This window comes from Helicoverpa armigera, chromosome 21 (assembly GCF_030705265.1).
Source record: "Helicoverpa armigera isolate CAAS_96S chromosome 21, ASM3070526v1, whole genome shotgun sequence".
Lineage (NCBI taxonomy): Eukaryota > Metazoa > Arthropoda > Insecta > Lepidoptera > Noctuidae > Helicoverpa > Helicoverpa armigera.
In genome coordinates, this window is record NC_087140.1 from 3,442,053 (window position 1) to 3,467,486 (window position 25,434).

A 25,434-nucleotide genomic window follows, 5' to 3' on the forward strand; every position below is an offset into this window, starting at 1 on the left:
GCTTATTTCATTGATACCATTTCGTGTTTACTACAAAAACTAGGCTAGTAGTACATTTATAATAAAATTCTAGCAATCTAACACGCAAGTGCGTCGACACTTATCAATACTTTTTACTTTAATAAATGTCCGTCGACATTTTGACGATGTACGGGTGCAGTTTCAATCTAAAAACTAGACAAAAAGCAAGTCTAGCTACTAACTGGACTAGGGAAGTTGATAATACTTTTTTTAATATAACACCACTATAATTTTTATTTGATGGTAACACTTTCAAAGTAGAAAAAAAAGAAAAAAGTATATTTTTTATATTTTTACAAAATGCACAAAACTTTAAACATGATTTGCATTGTCGTTTATTTTCTGATATTTGTGTGTTAATATTGGGGCATTTTTTAAAACCTTGCAGAAACAGTAATATCACTATTTCTCTCAACTATATTTTAGTATTTTTTTTTTTACCCATAGCCAACCAGTTTTAAGATTAGTTTATATATCAGGCAGTGAGGTCTTTGAAATATATTTCAAAAATTGATACTACGAAACGTATGTACTTTAAAACAAGTCAGCCCAGGTCTTAATCAACTTGGAACCCAAAACCTATTAAAACAACCTGAACATTTCATGTCATATAATAAAAAATATTTCATTGCATGGAATAAAAAGCACTTAAATACTTAGGATAACGGATGTACAGTTTGTTTGAAAATATTCTATAACAAATACATTTTATTGGTGTAGATTTAAAAACAGCTGATTTAAAAAAAACTGGGATTTCTGCTGACAAGATCTTGGTGTGGGAAATAAGAAGCGTTTTATGCCATTTTTAAAGGACTTAAAAAAGGAGGTTCTCAGTTTTTTTACCTATAACTGGGCTAACAGACAAAACTACACATTGATAACGCCATCCACTTCTCCCATTCCCTCCCATTCTTTTGATTCTTTAAAACTCCCAGTAAAAATCCTTCCTTCCAAAGTACATTGCATTATGTTAACGTATGTATTATTATCGTTTGCTAATACATAGTAAATGCAATATTTTTTTGGCATCAAAAACGAACACAAATCACAATACTCTTACATTATCAATCCTTTTCAAATTCCATTATACACAGCTGACGAAAAAACGCTTTCTTATTTACAAAAAAATCCTACACCAAGATCTCATCAAAAAATCCCAAAAATACAACATATAATAGACTTAAAAAAAAACATGATTTTTTAATTTTTCTTTTTCTAAGGAGCAGGCATGCATTTAAGGCGTTCAAATGCGGCCTTTTCCAACGCTTCTCTGTGGTCGGGGTGTGATATCTTGATCAGTTCGTATGCGCGTTGCCTTAGAGTCTTGCCGAAGAGATCCGCTATGCCTTGTTCAGTGACTACGTAGTTCACGTGGGCACGACTTGTTACTACTCCCGCTCCTGTGAAGGGATTTTGTGGTTAGTGTATGTTATATGGTAGTCTAGGCCGTTGGTAAAGGACCAACTTTCCGAGTATGGGTTCGATTCCAACTCAGGCAAGTACCACTGCAAATATATCCTGGACACCAATAACCCTGTTTCGGAGAATTGTAGGTCTCGCCGGCTGTCATTTGAACATCCTAGGCAATCGTTACAGGTAGCCAGTAAGCCTGAAACCAGTCTAACCAGGGAGTATCGGGTTGCCCGGGTAACTGGGTTGAGGAGGTCAGATAGGCAGTCGCTGCATGTAAAACATTGGTACTCAGCTGCATCTGTTAGGACTAGAAATTGACCCTAACGTAGTCTGGAAAAGGCCAAATGAATGATGATGATGCTCAAGATTGTCATCGTGGCTTCAAAATATTCTATTTCTCCCCCAAATATGGCTCCATTGCCATTATTCGAATATACTATGTATCTATAATATACTGACCAACTTTAAGCGTAGGAACGATCTTGGACTCTCCCTTCTTGGTGACGGAGACGAGAGCAATGATGGGCTTGCCGCGACCGTCCACTGACTCAGCGGCGCCGCGGATGAAGTCTACCTGACCGCCGAAACCCGAGAACATGCGCGTACCTGGGGAAGAATTAGGTTTGTTAAAGGACAATCATTATTACAATACAAAAAAGCTATTTTTTATGCAGGATTCCGTACCATTATTTATAAAATTACCAAAAAAGTCACGTTTTTTGTTTTAGGTTTCAGTATTTGTTATTATAGCGACACCTGTGACCTGTGAAAATTTCAACTGAATTGAATTGACTATCATGGTTCATAAGATACAACCTGATGACGGACGATGAGTGAACTCTTAGAAGTAGGGTTCCTAAAAATGTTCCATGATAGCAACAGAATCTAAATGAAGAGTTAGAGTAAAAAGTTTGCAGTAAATTTACTTGTACATTGTGTACTTAAGTACTTACCAATAGAGTCGGCACACACTTGTCCAGTGAGATCGACTTCGATGCACGAGTTAATGGCCGTCATCTTGGGTTGCAGAGAGACGATGTGTGTGTTGTTCACGTAGTCTATCTCCAACATTTCTGTGGAAAAGAGGGAATGGGTGAATTACGTGTTTATTGCAATAATGAAGAAAGAAGGAAAAATATTTTACATTTACCCTGGTTAGGTTACCCTGGTCTGGCAGCAGATGCTAACAGAAATACACAAAATTGAAGAGGTACTATTTTAAAGCCTATGTATAAGAAATAAACGATATATACAGATTATGTATTACCAGCATTGTGGCAGCAGATGCAGAAATACACAAAACTGAATACGATGTTAAAGCTTATTTATCTATACATATAATAAAATGATAGGAAACTCAAAACTGTACATTGAATATTTTTTAAAAAGAATACTTGGGGGGTGATCCATAATCAATTCTGAACCCAAATATGTAGTTTTTAGAATTTTTGTCTGTATGTCTGTTTATCTGTTTGTCTGTATGTTTGTCCCGGATAAACTCAAAAAGTACTGCATGGATTTAAATCAAATTTTGCATGACTATTACCTGGGGGCCGGTTCAACACATAGGCTATATATTATCACGCTATCACCTATGGGGGATGAGCAATGAACGATTAAATGAACGAAATTGAAAAAATTTAAATTCTATATTGCCCACGCAGACGAAGTCGCGGGCAACAGCTAGTAAGAAATATACCTACAGATTATGTATTGCCGCTAACCAATAATAAATCTATACCACTAAAGTTCCTGCAAAACCTTTTAGCAGGTCTGAACCATTTTAAGGTATCAAGCATTGGTATGGGAGTTGTTTAAGGCCACTTGTTGAGCTCGGACACTAGCTACGAGCCGCCATTAAGTTTGGCGAATGCTATGGAACTTACCAACGAAGGGGTTGTTGTCGACAAAGTCGTATAACGCCCTGTTGCCGACGAGGAAACTGCCCACCATGCGCCCTCTGTGGAACTTCTTCCTGAAAACATTCAATAATTCATTAGTTTTTACATTTTGTTTAAGTTCTAATAACTTACTCATCAGTTACACATACGTTTGACAATGTGATAGAATACTATGCCATCTAGGAATTTCCCTAAAACTAAAATTCAATATTCATTTATACTGCTCATACTCATAAAAATTCAAACTGCCGGCAGTCTGAAATATATTTACCTTCAATAATTAACATATTATTATGTACTAGGTATGTTTTTTATAACCATTCATTATACAGCACATTATAAAGTTAAATAAATGATAATATTAAAACAAAACACTATCAGAGCCAAATTATACGTACTCGTTGTTAGTAATACATCCCCGCTTGACGAGGTCGATGACCCCGACGCTGAACATCTCGGAGTGGATGCCCAGGTCTTTGTGATCCTTCAAAGCTGACAGCACTGCATCAGGAATACTGCCGATACCTGGAGAGAGAACACATAAATGTTAGGAAAATGCATGAGGATTTATTCATAGGGTAAGTGACCGCTAATGTTATGACCCGTTCTTCCGTATTTCGGAATGCAGGTTAAATAGGTGGCACCCGCTGTTATCTGAACATTTTTGGCAGGTCTTACTGTTAGTCAGAAGGCAGAAAGTCTGAAAACCATTCATACCAAGGGGTCGCTTTATTCCAAACACTGGTTCTTACTTATCTGCTGACCCTAAAATAGTCAGGAAAAGTCTAGGCAGATTTTGAGCTGCTCCATACAAAGATTGGTCTTCTTCTTAGCGAGTGAGCTGTAGTTTTAATCACGTAACAAGCCCTGGTGTCAGAGTTTTGTCAAATCTCCTGTGACCTTCCTCTCACGTGGAACAAACGTGGTGATTAACGCCCATTCCTTTTCTGCATAAGAAGAGGTCTGTGCCCTACAGTGGGAAAATAAAAACTCCTGATGATGAAGACATACCCATCTGCAGCGTAGCGCCATTTTCCACGAGGTTCTGTCCGATGAGCTGTCCGATCTTGGTCTCCTCAGGACTGGCGGGCTTGCCGCCGTGCTCAGGGAGAGGAGTATTGTCTTCTACGGCAGTATCAATGTGAGACATGTGGATGATCGCGTCGCCGAATGTGCGGGGCATGTTGACGTTTATTTGCGCTGGAATTTAAGTTTGGTATGTAAGTAGATGTTTGATAATCGGTGACTGTAATTTTGTGGGAGAAAAATACAAAAAGTCGTTCAGAAAATCCTTGTCAGAATTATCTGCCGCGAGAAGTTTATGGGTTAAAACTTCGTCATATCGGTAGTTGTCAATTGTTTGCTCGTATGATCCACACAAATACCGAGCGGAAAATCCGCTTATTTAGAAAGCGAAGTTTCGCAATAATAATGCTCCTGCTCCACCTGCGTTAGCGTTAACGTTAATGTCAATGGCCAACTACACGTTACTTATTGCATTAAAAATGCGTGTTGGCTACACTTAGGTACAATTCTGCAAAGAGTTAATCCCTCATGAAGTAACGCGTTAACACACATTAAAGAGGTTAAACTCAGACACACAAAATAATTCTAAAAACTAAAGCTTTCTCATTTGACCAATCCATTACCGTGCTCACAAAATGCAGTTACCGCTTAAACAAAGTATCTACACTCGTCCTTGCATGCGTGCAATGAGATGGCATTAATGTAGCCAACATCACTTAGCGCTCTAAGCTACGCACTAAAACCCTTTGATGTGTCCAAAAAACCGACACCCGAGTTATCGCTTAACGTTTAATGCTATTCATAATGCCATTTGTATAAATTGCCATTAAAACGTTGGCCACATCTGCGTAATGCCAAAATTTAACGCGTTAAGACGCAGGTGGAGCAGTAGCATAAAAACGATTGACCATGCATTGAAAGTAGAAAACTTCACTGTACTGTAGTGTGGCCATGTAGTCTTGGGGAATAAATCATTTAAACCAAAATAAAATTCATGAAATACCATTATCTGCCAAGTTTTTCATTCGTAAGTTGTCTAATAGATATGTATTACAAATGCAAATCACGTGAGTGATCTCAAGTCTTACAACCGTCAGTAATTATATCAATGGGTTGCTATAATCGTAATTACTGATCATTTACAGTAATAATTGGTCAAGCAGTTCGGAGATCAACATCAATTAATATAATTAATGACCCTTTGTAGGTCAAAGGTCACTGCACATGTGACTATTTCAATATTTTTAATTACATACTGGAAAAAATAAGAAATAATACAAGTATGTAGATAATATCAAAAATAAAAGATAATTTTAAAATACAAAATAAATAATACCTACTTATTTAACCAACTTGTTACTTTCTACATTTCTACAGCAATCTAATAAAAATAAACAAAAATCTTTTACAATGTGTTACCGTTTAAAAAAAATTGAGCTGGCGAAAAGGTTTCCATGGTACAATTATTTTACTGGGGAGCAGAATCTTGTTCAGGTTTCAAGTACCTACATAAAAAGTAGGTTAGTTTTTTCTTTGTCTGAAACCACATATCATCTATTCATTATCTTCAGGTAAGTATGTCTTATAAAGACCGCATATTATACAGTACGCAATGTACCGGGATAACAAAAAGTTTGGAGCGAACTATATCTACAAAATTGTGTCTACTAGTAGTGATGTAATGTCACTCTTATCAAAAGAGTCACTCAATCATGTGAGATCGCTGATAGCAATGTAAGCTGTCGATAAAAGATTACTTTATCGATTGACATCTACAACCTAAGGTGTTTCTTCTCTTTGTTCCATTTTGTTTTGGTAACAAGATATCAGTTAACTGAACTGAAAAATACATTCCATTTACTGTCTTTGAAAGTCATAGTGAGGGAACGTCATAACGGGGCTGCAGGATTGTTCGCGCGAGTTACCGCGGCCCTGGTACATAAAGGGCTCCCGAAGGAACATGGTGGGTTTTAGTCAGTAAGAGTCTGACGCTTCCTCACGATGCACCCACAGCGGGAGGAGTCATTTGATGATTTTCCACAAGACCTTCCTTACAAATCATACAAAACTCATATGCAAAAGAGAGCAAACTAATTTTACCGATGTATGTTTTTTTAACTTTCTTGAACCAACTAATTTAAAAGATTTAAAGCTTCCTTACCGACAATAATTGGGCTGTTGACTAGAGCAGCTCTGACGCAGTCGACTGATGTTCCCAAACTGCAGTACCCGTGCTGGTCGGGGGGAGATACCTGGAAACAACAGAAAGTATATTTTATTTTGTTGTAGAACAGGATAAGTATTTTTGCACAATTTTGAGGATCAAGCAGGTTGAGAATAGGCAATATTACACACGAAAACATGTGCTAAGTAACACCTGAATCCAGTGGGAACTACTTCGCAATGGCTAAGCAGCGCTTGGCGCGGTCGTCTGTGTTTGGGCGACAATCTTGTCATAACGAGCTGCTCAGTGTTCCGCAAGGTGATTTGAACTTATTTGGCAGTCGGTATGAGTATTCAGAACTAAACAACAAGAACTAAGACAACTAGTCCCATCAAGGAAGTGGAAGTGTTTTACGTGGACTGTCTATCTGACCCTCCACAACCCAGCCACCTCCTATCCCCTTGCCAAAACTTTCAACTGACCTGAATAAGAGCAATGTCAGGCTTGATGATCTTCCTGTGGAACAGCTTAGGGATGTCCTGAAGGAAGATAGGGATGGCATCAGACCGACCTTCGGCTACTGACTTGCGGACATTCGCAGCCATGAATAGTGACACCGACCTGGGTATGAAAAGGACATATTGTATTAGATTAGAATTTGTGAGGATTTCTGAGGAAGACTGATAAGACTGTTAGCGCAATTCCGAACTAAGGTCTTGGGTTTGATTCCCGGTTTGTTATTTCGATTGAATGCCAGTAATTATTGTATTCAGAGTAATCGAAACGGCATCATCTGCACACGGCAAATGACAAGGTGTCTTTTCATTTCTATGGAAAGATATTGAAAAACAGTTTTATAATTGAATTTCCCGCACCAGTCGCCGAATTCACTTTTTCCAAAAAAAAAACAAACCAAAATAAAGATACATAAACCAGGAATAGTGGGTAATAATGGAGGAGAAGGATAGAGAATCCTTCTGCTCCCTGTCCTCGCAATCTTATCTCAGTATATTTTGTCTACCTATGTTCCTTATCACTTAACTTATCATTAAAATACTTAGTCTAAACTGGATATTCTCTAGACCCGACATTATCAATCACAATTAATTCCTTATCGATATGAGATTATAATGTAATACTCAGTCTTTGTTAGTAATAAGGAGTGTCATTATTATAGAGCTCCTTGATGCGCCTGAATCTATATCAAATGTTTGTGGTTTAGTTGAGACTAGATGGCTGTAGGTATTTAATTCGCTTGCTGAGGGAGGACTACCTCTGGCACCGGGATAAAACTTCTATGTGTTAATATCCAGGGTGTAATTTATAATATCAGTGTGATTATTGCAAATGTTGGATTAGCGAGTAAGGTGCAGAAATTAAAGCCACGGTATTTTGAGGATAACTCCTTTATTGACTAAAATCCTATCTTAAGTGCATTTCTGACATACACAAGCAGTAGCAAGGCTGACACCCACGTCGAAAATGCAACTGACCAATGAGTGAACTGCACCCATCTTGCTCTGGCGTGTGCGCAACGTATAGCGCCGTCTGCTCGCACACTATTAATATGTCGGTGCGCCGGTGCGCATCATCAGTGCACCGTGCGCCGCTATGCGGACACCTCGTGCGATTGTGTATGATTCCCATATCACTCCCCCTCAAGAGAAGCGTACGTTTCTCTTCACCAATCTTCCGCTTCTCGTAACATAGGGTTGATTTACAGGAGCAGTGGCGGCGCTGTCAGCTGCCGATGCATGGGACTGCGCTGCCGACATCTGGGTACCCGTTTCAGTTTCGCTCACAACGTAGGCTGGTTTCAGTCGATCCAGTGCCACAACTGCAGTCCGTAATGGTAACTGGATCTTGTAGTACTGCCATCACGCTTCAGCACTTCATAGGGACCATCGTAAGGCGGTGTTAGCGGTGCTCTGGTGGCGTCGTTTCGAACAAAAACATGTGTGCACGTCGATAAGTCCTTGTAAACAAAAGGCTTATCAGCTGATTGCGCGCGCTGCGGGGCAGGCGCGAGCGACGACATCGTGCGAGCGAGACGGCGCACGAGTTCGGCATCGTTGATACTTGCACTTTGTGGTTCTAAGAAATCAGACGGTATGCGGAGTGTGGTGCCATACGTCATTAGCGCTGGGCTGAGGTTGTTGTCTTGTCGCAGGGCAGTACGTAATCCTAATAATACGGTAGGAAGTTCTTCTGTCCATGTCGTTGTGGCCCCTCTAGCCATAAGCGCCGCTTTCATTGTCCGGTGCCATCGCTCAACTTGTCCGTTCGACTGCGGGTGATATGCCGTAGTGCGAATTCTGTTGATTCCCATCTTCTTCATGAGTGCGTTAAATAGTGCAGATTCAAATTGACGTCCTTGATCGGTAGTTATGCGCAGCGGGCAACCGAATCTGACTATCCATGTTTCATATAACACCTGCGCGATGACGTCAGCTGTGATGTCGCGAACCGGTATTGCCTCGGGCCATTTGGTGCACCGGTCGATTATAGTAACACAGTAGCGATACTCATTAGACAAGCGCAGCGGGCCAACGATATCTATATGTATATGTTCGAAGCGCTTAGACGGCGGGAATGGTACTAACGGCGTAATTACGTGCCGATGTATTTTCGCTCGCTGGCAGTTTATGCAGGCTCGCGTCCACCGTGCCACTTCTTTGTTCATAGATGGCCAAAATAGTTTCCTTGCCATCAGTTGTCTTGTACTGCGTACTCCCGGGTGACATAATTCATGTACCGCTTTGAAGGCTGCGTACCGATGTCTTTCGGGTAGATACGGTCTTAGTATTGACGTTGAGAACTCACACGTAATGGGACGGTTACATCCGGGTACAGATACTTCCTTGAATATCAGATTACTTTGTTTCTTAAGCAACTTTAGTTCTTGGTCTTGTTGTTGATCGATGCTTAGCTGATTATAATCGATAGATGTTGGACAATTAATTTCTTCGAGTCTTGATAAAGCGTCGGCGACTGTATTTTGTTCCCCTTCTATGTATTTTATGCTGGAGCAAAATTGACTAATAAAATGCAGTTGTCTTTCACGTCTCGGTGTGTCGGATGAACTCGCCTTCTTTGTAAGGGCATAAGTGAGCGGTTTGTGATCTGTATATATTTCGACGTCGCAGCCCTCTATTAATCGGCGAAAGTGTTTTACAGCTGTATACATGGCTAGCAGCTCGCGATCGTATACACTGTATCGGCGCTGTGTTTCGCTCATCGCCTTCGAATAAAATGCTAGTGGCTTCCACACTTTGTTCACTTTTTGTTGCAGCACAGCCCCAAGGCTGTAATCTGAAGCATCTGTCATAATGGCGAGGGCACTTCCATGAACTGGATGTGAGAGTATGGTAGCCTCTGTGATGCTTCGACGGCACTTCTCAAAGGCTTGCTCTGCTTCCGTTGTCCACTCGATCGGCGTGTTGTCATTCCGTTTTTTGTTATGTAGGTATTTGTTAAGCTCGCTCTGCAGCTCTGCTTGCCGGGGGAGACAGTCTCGGTAAAAGTTGATCATCCCAAGAAAACGTCGAAGTTGGACAACGGTTGTTGGTTTCGGGTAAGTAGATATGGCTTTAACTCGTTCCGCCGTGGGTTTGATGCCGGTTGCCGACACTTCATATCCTAGAAAGTCTATTGTTTCTTTCCCAAATTCACACTTTTCTATGTTTAGCGTGAGACCGTATTTGTCTAGCCGCTGTAGCACTTGGTGAAGAAGCAGCTTGTGCTTTGTTTCGTTTTCTTCACAGAGAAGAATATCGTCGATAAAACAGAAACAGCCACTTATGCCTCTCAGTACTTCATGCATGAACCTTTGAAAGGTTTGACTGCCGTTCCGTAATCCAAATGTCATGCAGTTGAATTCAAACAGTCCAAAGGTGTTGTGATCGCCGTTTTCTGCGCGTCGTCTTTTGCAATTGGTATCCAGTAGTACGCCATTTTCAAATCCAGTTTGGAAAATATATTCTTGTTATGTAATTGGTACGTAAAATCTTGAATGCGAGGTATGGGATAGCGATCTGGCTGAGTGACTGAGTTCAGGCGTCTGTAGTCACCACACACGCGCAGTTTTCCGTCTTTCTTTTTTACCACATGGAGGGGGCTGGCCCACGGGCTTTTTGATGGCTTGCATATCCCCATCTCCAACATACGGTCAAACTCCTCCTTGGCTGCCTTGTACTTGTCTGGTGGCAGCGGGCGCGGGCGAGCGTATAGGGGTGGGCCGGTAGTTTCTATGTGGTGGACAACGTCATGTTTTGGTGGTTGTTTTAACGACATTGGGCGTAGCACATCAGGATATTGCTTCAAAATGTCGTAGTATAGTTGATTACTGCTTACAATGTGAACTGATTCCGTGCTTGTAGATACTTCTAATGCGTCTATAGCGAGTAATGTTACTTTATCCACCAGCTTCTTCTTGTCCAGGTCAACCAGCAGTTTAAAGTGACGGAGAAATCAGCTCCCAGTATAGAGGTCTTGACGTCGGCAACGATGAACGACCACAGAAAGTCTCTGCGTAATCAAAATTTAGCCTGATGGTTTCTGTCCATAAGTCTTGATTGGCGTATTGTTCGCCGCATACAAACTGTAGGTACTTGGGTTTTCTTATCTTTGTGATTGGCGGCCAAAACGGAGATATCTGCGCCTGTGTCCACGAGGAAACGCTCGTGAGTGTTACGATCGTGCACACAAAGGCGATTACTGGGGTACGGGACACCGACGTCCGCCACGGTCGGTGTCAACTTTAGTTTTCCGACGGCTTCTTCCTTCTGCAGCATGGTGATTCACAGCGTTTTGCTTTGTCCCCGAAGCGGTGGTGGTATCGGCACTCCCAGTTGGGGTCTCCCGGTTTCGGTGCTGCTCCACGTTGCGTAGACAGCGACCGTGAACGGGACCGAGATCGTGGATTGTATGCACGGCGACGGTATCTGTGCGGTGGCCGGCTTCGACGTAACTCGGCGATCTCCAGCGTAAGTTTCTCCACCTGCTTCGCCAGAGTTTCCAACTGCGTCATGGGTACTGTGGACGATGACGATGATGCTGGTGCTGTGACTGCGGCTACACTGGGACTCTCCGCGTACTCCACCATCTTGTCTGCCATAGCAGCCAAAGTGTCAAAGATGATTCCTTGTTCACTGATAGGACGACTCGAACTTGTGCAGGTAGGTGGTTTAGCCATTCTATTTTTAAACCTTCCTCGGTTATCATACCGCTTGCGAGCTCCCGCATCTTCCTCAAAAGCTGAGAAGGCTTCTGATCGCCTAATTCAGTCCACTGATGAGTTTCTGAAAATTCTTGACATCCGATTTGTCGTAGGCTTCCAGCAGGCGTTGCTTTACCTTCTCATATTTCCCAGTTGCAGGCGGATTGTAAAGTATGTCGGTTAAGTGCTGTAAGTCAACTGTTTGCAACTGCTGCAGCAGATAACGGAACTTCTGGTCGTCTGAGGTTTTCAGTGGGTCTATTACGGCTTCAAATTGGATAAACCAGGCACGTGGTATTTCTCTCCAAAACGGTAATAACCTTGATTGCACGGATACTGCACTCACGTCGTAATTTATGTCGGTTTGCACTTTCGCTTGTTGCTCTTCAGACATGGTAACTTGCAGAATACACTAGGATCTCCTTGTCAATATTCCGGTTTTGACTTGGATCACGTCGGGGTCACCAATTGTTGGATTAGCGAGTAAGGTGCAGAAATTAAAGCCACGGTATTTTGAGGATAACTCCTTTATTGACTAAAATCCTATCTTAAGTGCATTTCTGACATACACAAGCAGTAGCAAGGCTGACACCCACGTCGAAAATGCAACTGACCAATGAGTGAACTGCACCCATCTTGCTCTGGCGTGTGCGCAACGTATAGCGCCGTCTGCTCGCACACTATTAATATGTCGGTGCGCCGGTGCGCATCATCAGTGCACCGTGCGCCGCTATGCGGACACCTCGTGCGATTGTGTATGATTCCCATACAAAGATAAGTGAAATTGTGGTTATAATGGTCTTCGATATTTTTTGGCAGTCTCTACTTCACATATCGTAGAATCATTACTAAAATACATAAGGACATGAAAAAACATTGGGGAGCAAAGACGGAAGCGGTAACCAGTATAAAATAATTGCACATGACCAATGAATGAATATACATACAATTGCTAGGATAAACAATGACCTGTAGAGGTCAAAGCATAGAATTTCAAGATCACCTATTACGATTAATTATTTTAATTAAATATTGCATCTTATTCACACTTAAGGCTGAAGAGGTCAGATAGGCAGACGCTCTACTTAGAACACAGATACTCAGCAACCGTTAGACTAGAAGCCTCATAGGGTATAATACATAGGTGGGAAAAGGCTAGGCAGATGATCTTTTTGCTACGAGGAATTATAATCTAAAAGGGTGGATTCTTCCGCTGCATTGAATTGATAGAACAATTTAGTATGTAATCAATTAATGAAGATGAATTACGTAATCTAACTGACTTGTAACCAATTGATTCAAGTGTAGACATAGCTCAACAAATAAAGGAAACGATGGAACCAATAGGATCTAAGTTGCGACGTAAATTGTATTTCATTGCATTTAGTAAGACTACAGTCCAGAAGTCTTACACTTGGTAGAAAGTTTATAAGCTGCAAACAATGAAGTCATATTTTTATCATACCTAATGGCTGCTTTTTTACAGAGTTTCACCAAATTTGGTTTGATCGATGTTTTTAGACATTCTATCTTAGCAACACCCTTGGAACCCAAAGAACATAGGTGTATAGGTATACTTGTTATCGAAGATATTTTTATGGACGTATACTTTATACAACACATGATATTTCTATGTTGGAGATATGAGATAAGATATAGTCAGTGGGATTATTTTGAATGTCAGTAATGTCACCAGAGGTACTTATTAAGGGGAAGGTACTAAAGTTACCTGAACATACCTACCTAAAAGAATAATCTTTATATAACTTTGGTACAATAACGTTTATATTTAGATGCTGTGTAATGCTCAATGTGTTAAATAATAGTGATAACTATATTGCATAGTCACGTGTAGCTTGAAATGAGACAAAGCAATGAAAGATGTAGTTTTGTTAATTTTTGTTCCATGTATTTTTCACCACATACCTACCTAAAGGAGAGTGCACGAAAAAAATAATATTTATGTGGTTCTGATCTCATTCTCTTATCAGTATACCAAAAGTTAAGTAAATGCCGTCAATCTTGTAATTATCATGATAACAGAGACATGGTAACCATTTTTGAGATGATATAAAAACATAAGGGCCTACAGAATTGTTTCTTTTTTTCCCCAAATATTGTATGTATGTATAAGACATGACCTACCAGTTTCAGTCCATTGATCCCTAAATTAGAGTTGAATTATATTTATTCGTCGAACACTGTGTTATATAGTAAAGTGCATTTCTAAATAAAGTCCATCGCATGCCCTACAAGATTTAGTTCATTGACCCCTAGGATTAAACTCAAATTATTTTTCTACTATAGATTGATGTAAGCCCCAAACAAGTCTGAAAATCCTATCTCCGTTAACAAATCAATAGACAGATCTGTTATCGCAATCCATTCTAATTCTAGCTCTTACAAACCTGAAGATATCCTTGTATTCAGGAGCGACGTATTTGGCCTCCTTCTCAGTGTGCATATGGACGACTTTGATGTCTCTCAGATTCTTGGCCGCGCCTACTTCTGTCATGGCGTCCAGTAGAGGCACCGGGGTGGCGGCCGCGCCTTGCGCGTAGATCGTCATACCTGGAATGATGGAGAGGGTGTTTTAGATTTACGAGGGTTTTTTCAGGTGATTAGGTAGTGTTGGAGGATGCTAGGGTGTGAGACTTATTTTGGAACTTTGTAACGCATATACTCTATTAGTAACTATTATATAATCTGAGACTCTATGCTTAAAGTAAAATAATCTAATGAGCTGAGCTCTGAATAATCTAATATGCTCTATCTATGCTCTATGGCATAGAGCATGCAGTTCTCATTAGATGACTTTTATCGCAAACAGTGTCCTTTTATGCGTTAAGTAAGTATGTATGCCTCCATTGCCAACTTTGGAAAGCAAAGTGTTCAAAACGATCACTTATGAATCTTTAACATTATTTATCAGAAAATTCTGATAATCTAATAGCAGAAGGGTTTATTTGATGATTTCTCATCCTGTAATTCAGTGATAGTCAAAGTCTTAGAATGTAGGCGCACACAGTAAGTACCTATGGCCTTAAATCTAAAATAGCAGATCTACCTTCTTAATTCTACCATAACATATATACGGTATGCAAATATTTCGCTCGATCAAATGGATCAGTAGGTCTTCATATCAGAAATCGATGTGTGCCCTTGACCTTTGTAATTTATTTGTTTACATTGTTATAAGGGCCTCAAAAGAGGATTCCAAAAGCCCAGAAGTCGAGACCCCAAATTAATTATAATAAAATGTTTACCCAAAATTGGTAGGTAATTAAAATCAGACCTAATTAGCAATTAGTGAAAATACTTTAATTAATGTATTAAGCAACCTTTGCTCCCGTTATGAATTTGGCAATGATAAATAAACAAAACAAAGTCGTATAAAAAATATTTTAATTATCTGCACTGTTGAGGTTAAAGTCTGACGTATAGAATCATATCAGAGGTACAAGCATTTTTGTGTGAAAAAGTTATCAGTTGAACCGTGTTGAATCCGGGTGCGTCTGGATTTTGGATAGATAGATTAAGGATAAAACCATTAAACCAACGTTTGTACCGACACAAACGATGACAACCGTGAGAAGACATTTAGATAATAATTATTATGAACAGATTCATTCGTATAAATCTTTGAAACGAGGGCGCCAACAATATTAATTGGGCGCTAGGTTGTGATTAGTGAGGGCGCCAGGTTTATAAAGTTAGTGTTACATTCTAAACACGCTTATATTAGCTTCACTTGTAACTATGTATGCAAGAAAATCTTCTAATCTCAATTTGACCCACTTCCTGGTCTACTATTAGGGTATTTTTTTTTTACGAAAAATATTTCACACGCCGCGACAAGATTGTTGAGCGAGTTACAAGTTTGATTGATTACCCGTTATGTAATTTAAGAACATGCCAATAACCTTAAGATGATGTCGTTAATAATATAATTTACTATGTAAATACGCTAGTTGATAACGTTATCTTGCGATGCAGTTTTCTGTTACAATGACCTAGCTTTTATCGTCGTTTTATATATGATTTATTAGCATAATAATCGAGATTCATACATAAATTCATAGATCATCATTGACCTAGCCTTTTCCCAACAATGTTGGAGTCGGCTTCCAATCTAACCGAATGGAGCCGAGTACCAGTGTGCCACATGGAGCGACTGTCTATCTGAAAACCTCAATCCAGTTACACGACACCCCTGATAAGAATGGTCATGGATCTTATCATGATATTTCCAAGTCTCTTTTTTTTTAGAATTCCTACTTACGTCAGAATAATTTAAAAGTGAAGAGGGTCTCTTTTAAATTATTATTTTTACCTTGCGATTATAAAAAAACAGGTTGTTTTAACCTTACGTTAACATACCTACATTGTTAATGATCAATTCATTATTGTACAAGTTAACTCATTTGAATTGCAAAACGCAATGTATTGATATTGTTGAACTTGAACTAGTTACAGAAATTATATATTCAAGTGCGCGTAAATAATTAAGGATACAGTAAAAACAGTATTATGAGGTTAATACAAATACTGCTCAACAAAATTTTTTTTTGATGGAGTAACATCATTACCCCTTTTTTTAACGACGTCAAAAATCATCAAATGACCCCTCCCGGTGTTGGTTAGCAGCGGTGAGGGAGTGTCAGACTCTTACTGACTACAAACCGTCGTGTTCCGTCGTAAGCCTTTTATGTACCAGGGCCGCGGTAACTCTTTCGAACAATCCCGCAGCCTCGGCAGACCTTGGCCCTGCTGGGCCCCGCTGAAACATCATTCCCCTTACCCTATTTTTATTTGTGCTACTTCGTACAAATGCTGCACCGATCGCAGCATTTGTTTTTCCATACTTTACTATCTGACGTCATCTCAAGTAGCATTCTTTGTAGCCGTATCATCTTTTACATAATCTATCCATCGTTTCTTTGGTCTTTAACCATTCCAAAACATATTTTAGAGATGTAGATTAATCCTGTCCTGTCTAAAGGAGGTAATCATTTTCGCAAAACTTGTACGAAATACCCCTAGGATTTTTTTTTTAATCTTTTCTGTTTTGATACTTTATCAAGTGTATCATAAATGCATTTACAACACACATTTATTCACGGGGTGAATGTCACAATAGCCTTGGTAATGAAAAGACTATAAAATAATATTATCCATGCTCGTATGATCGATACTTGTAATGTACTGTAATCATGAAAAAATGATAAATGATATTTATTTTGCAAATAGGTTGTAAACAACGCTTCGACCTGTCAAATTTTAATTAACGGCGAGATGAATATAATTAACTTATGCAATAAGGATTCAGGCAAACCTTACTGTTTGTGTTTCGGAAATACTAGATTAATCGGTATACAATGTTTCATGACAATTCCGTGAAAATAACAATTTGATTCAGATGTTTGCAGCTATGGCTAATGTTCGAGTTATTTACAGAAAGTAGGATACTCTCAGGCATAAAACCGGGGAGTATAAGTTTGCTCAAGATGTTTAAAAATCGAACTTATCGATTTATCAAAAATATGCACAAAAATCTACCGATCTACACGTGCAAAAATAATTTGAATGAATCAAGAGAGTTCAAAACCCACAAACAATATTCATTCATTCAAATGACATTATTGTATCAAAATATGTAGTCTCAATTGAAACAAATGGTATATCCCATTTGTTACTCTGACCGGAGCGATCCCTCGTGAGTTCATACACGTTTGACTCGAGTCAGTGACCTTACACTCGCAGAATTTACTTCAGGAGAATTTTATGTGGATAAAGTGTTCGTAGTGCAGATTTGAAACTTTAACAGAAAATTATCTTTTGCATCATTTTTTAATCCATCATAGTTACTATTAGCTTCACTTGCATACTTACCTAACTTTCTCAGGAATATTAAGTACTTGTACTAAAATTATTGTGAACTTTTTTGAAAAGAGTGTCCATGGAGTTTCTTGTCAGTTCTTCTTCATGAGATCTACTCCTTGGAACCATGTAACTAGCTTGACTGTATACATACATATGTATGTATTTATAGACTTATTTGGAAGTAAGCATTTTGGGTTTGAATTAAGCCTAAAATAAAAACTCATTATATACCTTTGAGAATGACGTAAAAAACATACAAAATTGCTTTTGTTATTAATAACAAAGATTGGAGATGCTGTCGTCATTGCGTTTATCGGCCCCTCCTCCATCCGTAACCTATAAAAACAATGTATTATTGTTTTCACTGGTTTTTTTCCTCCATTGTATACATTTATTATAAGACTTCTTGTAAACTGAGATAATAAATAAAAATAACTTGTCTATCTGAGACACTCCTCCATTGCGAAATAATAAAATTTGTTGAATTCTTACAATTACCTACTTGTAAATTTTCATGATTTATTTTGGGATGATTAGTCTAGACTAGACTCTAGAAGCCAGTAAGTCTGACACCAGTCTAGCCAAGGGGTACCAGGTTTCCCGGGTAACTGGGTTGAGGAGGTCAGATAGGCAGGGTCGCTTCTTGTAAAGCACTGGTACTCAGCTGAATCCGGTTAGACTGGAAGCCGACCCCAGCATAGTTGGGAAAAGGCTCGGAGGTGTCTAGACTCTAGAACTATTATACTATGGCCAGGGGCCCGATTCTCCTAATTTTACTTAAGCGACCTTCGATTGACGTTCGACTCGATTCGACTGAGATCCAATCCCGACTCGATTACGATTGAAGCGTATGTGGCATTCTGCTATTTTTTCTTTGAAATAAACGTTTTTATCCTTTTCTGTCATTCAATAATGAATCATTTTGTCTGCAAATGATTTACGATTGCAAAATGATTGTACAGCAAACTACCGTATAGACCAAAATCACCAAAATAGCAGACCAATCGCACACCAATCAAATGTCAATCGAATACGATTGGTCTTTTATTAGTAGCAGAATGCCCGATATGGTTAAAACTGCTATTACGATCATATTGCGATTCGATTTCTATTCGATTTTGACATTATTAATTTAGGAGAATCGGGGCCCTGATAACATGTATAAAAGATGATCAAAGCTGCATCCGTTTCAGTCACTATACGGGAGCGACATCGCCAGTCGCAACGTCCGCAGACAAATTAAGTATTAAAATTCAATGACTAACAATTAGCCAAATAGTAAAAGCAATAGGTAAGTATAAGGAATTAATAATGAAAATCCAAAGTTAGGTATGTAAAATAACAATAGGTAAGTCACTGCCTAACCAAAATCTATTTCCGTCCGGTTCAAATGAATTCTTTTGTGGCTTTCAGAATACATGTCAATTAATTATTAAAATTAGTGCTAACTAATTATTATGCTAAAGAATTAATAAGTCACCGGCATTCACAAAACTGTTTGACTTTCAATGTCCTTTATAATGACGATGATTCATGGTCCATTTACATCTCGAATTAGAAAGAAGATTACAAAAATATAATCCTTCTTAGCAGTTGGGTAAAAAAATGTAGTTCTTGGCAATAACACCTTGGAAACTCAGTGCAAAACCTTAGATTATTAAGTTATTAACTGTAACAATGACTTAATTGAAAAGACAACAAAAAATAAACCATTATTATATTATGATGACTTATTCAAGACAACAAAAAATACACCTTTCTATTATGTTCTTGTTATGAATTATGAAAACAATTATTAACTTCACTTATTAACTTAAATAATACTTTATTTTATTTTACTCTTGCTGTAATTGATGCAAAACAATTATTAACTTCAGTACTTAGATACCATACCAAGATGAAACAGTTCCTGTTAGGAACGACGCAGGCCTAAGCTTCTAAGAAGTAGGCCAAAATTATCGATGCTAGGAGCAATGACATCTTATCATCCCGTACTCATCAGGTTCAACAGTTAGTACGTGGGCTGGGAGCTGTTTGGACGTACAGGAGAGTTTTACTAAGAATACGACTTCAGAAACCCGAAATACTAATAAAGAATAACTTCAATACGGTCATTATCTGGGGTGTCTATATATACAATTTATTCTTTATGTTGTGAGCTAATGTCAACATTCAATCTCTAATCGCAAAACAATGCATAGATCGGTTACAGAAACGCACCATATACGAGTTTATTAACTTTTTGGTGCTAAAACCAGCAGCGCGGAATCTTGTTTGTTGGGTTAACAAAAAGAAGCCAGTGACAAACTGCATAAAGTCCCAACTCGCATTTGAATTTGGAATTCCTCAGTAACTGTACATTTTGAATTTGGAGTGGCGCCAAATTATACTGAATCAACGGCCCACGCTGCGATTCTGTTTTGTTATCTCCAACGCCCTTTGAATCTAATGTTAAAAACGAAAAACAAAATTGTTTAATTGAATTGGCACAAACAAGCAAACTAGTTTTAATAACTGGTTTGTCAAAATATTGATTCAGGTTGTAGCATCAAAACATCAAATATGAGACTCGAAATAAGTCCCATCCTAAGACTTATTTACGTCCCTGGGCTGCGGGAGTGTTGCAAAGAGATACATAAAGGGCTCTAGAAGGAACATGGTTCGTTTTAGTCAATAAGAGTCAGGCACACACGCTGCACCCACAGCGGGAGAGGTCATTTGATGATTGCCCACCAGAAAAAAAGAACCAAGTCACGTTATATCGAAATAATTATTTTCGATTACATTGTTTGACACAGAATATGCGGTATAAACAAACTAACGCCTTATCTCCTAGTGACGCCATTCATTTGCCTTTTTTACAAGCATACTGTGCTACTAACATTTACGTTGAGGAAAAGCTGCTTGAAAATACTATTATACACTCGCTATTTAATATATGCTAAGGAATGCTTTTGCATGCAAGAAACGTATAGTAAACGTATTACTAATTCAACCTTGCATTTGAAAAAAAAAACTGTTTAGCAGACAGGAGTTGCAAAGGTCGCTATTATTTTAATTATCAACAAATAACCTCAGTTTTGTTATGGCTGAAAAGAATATAAGTTCAGATAGAAATATAGAAGAAGAAGACACATCATGAGTCGACTACATTACAGGGATAAGGGCAGTAGGATGACGATAAATCAACTTTGCATGTAGCTAATGACACATTCGAACTAAGAAAAAATAGACTTTTATTTTGGCTACTCGATAAACTCCGCTAATTATATAACACATGTTTTGATTGGCAACAGCAGCCCATTGTGTCTGGCGCCCTTGACCCAGCCAAGGTGACACAAAAAGAGTCATAGATTAAATTGTAAGAGTTCGCGCGCTTTTATTAGCTTACGTCAAGATGTTTGACACACACACACATAAACACATGTGTAATGGGTGTGTATTTTTACACGTATAATATTTACACACGCCATCGACCTGGCTATCTATTCCGCTTGTAGTTTTATTCATTTGAAATGAATTATACAATGATAAGGTTCACAAAAGGTCAGTTAGCAACATAATACTTATAAATAATTCGTGCTTGTAATTATGTTTCTATATCACCTCTAGACTAGACTTAAGTTTTGCCGTCTACTGCATTTGGTTAACAAGAATTTATCAAAGACATTAAAATTCTTTGAAGTTAGTTACCTTGCAAGGAACCTGTTTCAATGGATCAAGCAAATAAGATATACAGCTGAAGTTGTACAGACCCGTAATAAAATCTTATCTTTTCTTTTTAAAGTAATTTCTCTTCTTTTCGTACGACTGCATTTTCGGGTTCATTCAACCAGAGACATTTTAAAACGCACTGCATTATTGCGTTGTCCAAATATATCGGTGACCCGCTAAAGGGTGTTCACACTCATGCAATATTGCGTGTGCTGAACTAATAATAACACAAAGTTATTTTTCACCTATGAACATATGTAGGTACGCAGATGTTATAATTTAGGACGACTTCCGAATTTAAGGAGAATCGCCCAGCCCACGGGTGCATTAAAATCCACCTATGTTTTGTACGCAAAATGGTAAGGTTTTGGTTTGTCTCTAAATACCTAAGATCTTTCGGCATAATCAACCCCCAAGTCCCAGTTTCACGTGTCTTTTAGCTCCTTTAATTAGTAAAATCAAGCAAGACATATTGACTCCGGGCGCCGAATAAGTAAAGGGACGCCGAAAAAATACAAGGGCGCCAAAATAGTAAAGACCTTGATCTTTACTATATTTTTTTTCTTTTTGAATTCTTAAGGATTGAAAAAATACTACTGTACGTTATCTACATTTCAGAGTTTATCTAATCTAATGCGGTTTCAACTTATCTTAACCATAGTTGTCAATGCTTAGTGGATTTTATGGGGATTGACCTTGGGGCTTATCATAGGTTTAGTAACCAAATCCTTACAAATATCATAAATGCGAAAATTACTCTGTCTGTCGGTTTGGTCACTCTTTCACGCCAAAACTATTGAACCTATTCAAATTGATACACAGATATTTTTGAGACTGAAAAAGAACGATACCTAACTACTCTTTCGGGAGGTAGTTCCCTCGGGAATTAGCTAGTGTTTTCGTGAATACTCAGTTTCAATTATAATGAGCATCAAAGCACTATTGTCTGAAGACACACTTATATAAATGTCTAATTTGATCAGATTACAGACAATTATTATGAAATCTCATGTAAGCAGCATTTTATCTAATTATGGCAATTTGACTCATCATGCATCTAATACCAATATAATAAAGAGGAAACATTTTCTTGTTTGTATGTAACCTAAAGGCTATACTCCTAGTGCTGAACCACTTTGAAAAATTATTTCTTTGTTGGAAAGTTACTCTTCCTGAGGAACAAGGTACAGGCAGTGGTTCCTACAGGATGTGGGTAAAATCGCGGGAAGACGGCTAGCATATTATACAGATAAAGATCTAGTTGAACCTACTACTTAGTGTATTATATGTACAAACAAGACCACAACATCAATTCTTCACCAGTTGTTACCTGATACAACAGTCAATAAAAATACCAGCTACAAACAACAGAATAATAAAACAAGTTCATGGTAAAATGAGAACTATTGCCTTCGAGTTAAGGTCTAAGGTTGCATAAACATGAGTCATAGTTTAAAATGTACTTTGTACTTCAGCTGTCAGTAGTAGTTAGGTTCCTTCAAATAGATAATAGGCTAATAGTTCATTCATTGGCCCCTGTTGTTACGTAAGTGTAGTAACATCGAGTTTGATGTGATGCTCGATGATATATGATCAAAAAGGCATGTGTTTGTTTTGAAAATTATACCATCATTAGCTTACACAGCTGATTCTGTGTAATGTTTAATAGATGAGGTCATCCTCGTCTATTAAAGGGCACAAATTCGCTGTCCAAGTCACTGATTGACAATTAATTCATAGATGAAAGGGTGGATCTTTCCAATAACTTTGTGTCTAGTTTGGGGAGTTTCATTCTGGTTTACATAAGTCTACATAAGACTTTTGTAATGAAAACCTTCAACTTTGACCTGATTTGAAGATCAGACAGTCCACCCTAGAAAAGTGTTTATTTTTGTGTCTGATGTGGTGGGAATATTTTTTTTTCCATATTTTTGGATTCCTTAAACTATCCAGTCTTTTCTGCCTCTTTACTATTTTTATGTATTAAACAATTTTTTATGTGGTTATTATAGTCAATCTATGTAGAAACAGGTGTTTTATGACAAATTACAAAGTGGATGGAAGAAAACAATGACTAGACATTGTTTAATAAATTTTTCTTTGTGCCAGTTTTTGATTTTCTGGTTGGCTACAACATGACAAAAGAATCCTAATAGGTATAAGAAATATATGGATCTTTAGTCTATGAATTTAGGATAGAAAAAGAGCAGAACTTATTGAAAAATTCTGGATGAAGCTGCCAGTATTTTTCAGGGTAATAGTGAATCTGGCTACAAGTAATTAGTTGTGATGTCAATATTATCTTTTTATTTACAAATATAGAGCACAAAGAGTATCAATCTAACTTTGGTGCTGTAGATCAAAGTCCAGTATTGTGACAACAATATTTTTTACAAGTTTTTTTTTTGACTGTTTGTTGTTTGAATTATGTATGATTTGATTTTTTTTATACCTATGTGACCTTTAGTATATTTGTGGTAATAGTTTTATTGTCAAGTCATTACTTTGGTTGGTCTTTTAGCTGGGCCATGAACTTGTTAATTTATTTGAAGTCTCATGTTAAAACTAGTTAAAAGAAATAATCAGTTTCTAGACAGTTTGTAGTTGAATCCATTTATAGATTTATACAAAACCAGAGTTAAGAGTGCATCAGGCTATAATGTCCTTAGTTAAACAAAGATAATTACAAAAGAGGGTGATATAATTAATGTTTTTTTTCTTGTCTTAATTTGGCCAACAATAATAGCAACTATACTGCGACTTCAGAGTACACGATTTTAGTGCAATTTCAAAATAGGAGTAGTTTCCAAATAAAACAATTGAAGATGCACAAATACTATTACAAAATACACGGAACATACGGCATCTAAATTAGTAGCAGTGTGGCGTTTCGGACTTTGTAAAAACTGACCGCGTAAACAGAGCGTCGGTCATAAATAAGTTAATAACATTTACGTAGCTCTAAACGAAACGACGCTCATTAGCATAATTTCGACGTCGAACAAGTTGAACATCTACACAAACAGGTAGATTAACGAAAACGGGCCGAACCAAATAGGTTCTAATGAGAATACAGAATTATTTTTTAGAAGAGAAATTTTTGCTTACCTGATTTCAACCATTTTTCGAAGGCTTCTTTGGCAGTCAAACGTTCCGGCACCCGGTCTAGGGGCTGAGACAATGACTGGGTGTATGTGAAATAACTTCTGTTCAACTTTGCACTACTCAGCGCGGCACTTATTCTACCGAAATTCCGGCTCGTTACATTCGGCACCACTTTGCACACGGACATTATGCCGATTATTAATTTAATTTACAGTTTTTGATCTAAATATGTTTATATTATTAGTTTTCTGATTATATTATTTTTGAAGAGTGTCCGTCCGGTGTCCACCCCTCTTCGTGCTCAAATTAAATCTGAATCTGATTGGCTGATAGTAAAAACATCAATGTTTTTTTTATTTTTCCGCATGGCAAGTTTTGAGCTTACGTCAAAATTTTGGGGTTTCCAGAAGGAAAATATTGTGAAAATTTTATTACGGGGTAGCGTTTTTCCCATGTATGTAAATGAAACTCCCGATATTATACACTGAAACAAATACATAAACTGTGTTTTATAAGGGGTTGATTGTATAATTGCTAGTGCTGATAAATAAATTGTTCACATAGCATAGGTGTTTCGTATGGCAGACACGTTTAAATAATCCTGCCTCATGAAAGGAAGAACCTTGCATGGATGAACTCATTCCAAGAGGCTTGGTTACAAAAAAATATGCTTAACTCAGGGTAGGATTAATTAAGTAAACTCTGGTTGTGATTGATAGGAACTTATACCACACATATATAGAGAAAGTCAAATACGTTATATACCTAATATGCTTTGCAATAATTTGTGAGCAGTAGCATATACAGCAGGTAGGTCGGTGCTCATATGAAGTTAAGTAATATAAATGACGAAATTAAAGGGATATACAAACCGTTAGCAAACCATTACAATTTTAATTAAATAATCACGTAAATAGCTAACAAAAATTCACAAAAAGACGCAAATGACATAGCGTGGCCTATCAGATGATCGCGGTTGTTCATACAAC

General features: G+C 38.0%; 1 protein-coding gene across 1 annotated transcript; it reads right to left on the reverse strand.

Moving 5' to 3' along the window:
- Positions 1-616: 616 nt before the first annotated feature.
- LOC110374311 (4-hydroxybutyrate coenzyme A transferase) lies at positions 617-24,782 on the reverse strand. Its single transcript, XM_064040139.1, has 10 exons — positions 24,449-24,782; positions 14,152-14,314; positions 7,008-7,146; positions 6,523-6,613; positions 4,347-4,535; positions 3,734-3,860; positions 3,321-3,409; positions 2,388-2,507; positions 1,894-2,040; positions 617-1,421 (listed from the first exon to the last, which is right to left on the reverse strand). The coding sequence occupies exons 1-10, from the start codon at positions 24,630-24,632 to the stop codon at positions 1,237-1,239; spliced, it is 1,434 nt and encodes a 477-aa protein (XP_063896209.1). The 5' UTR covers positions 24,633-24,782; the 3' UTR covers positions 617-1,236.
- Between the last annotated feature and the right edge of the window lie 652 nt (positions 24,783-25,434).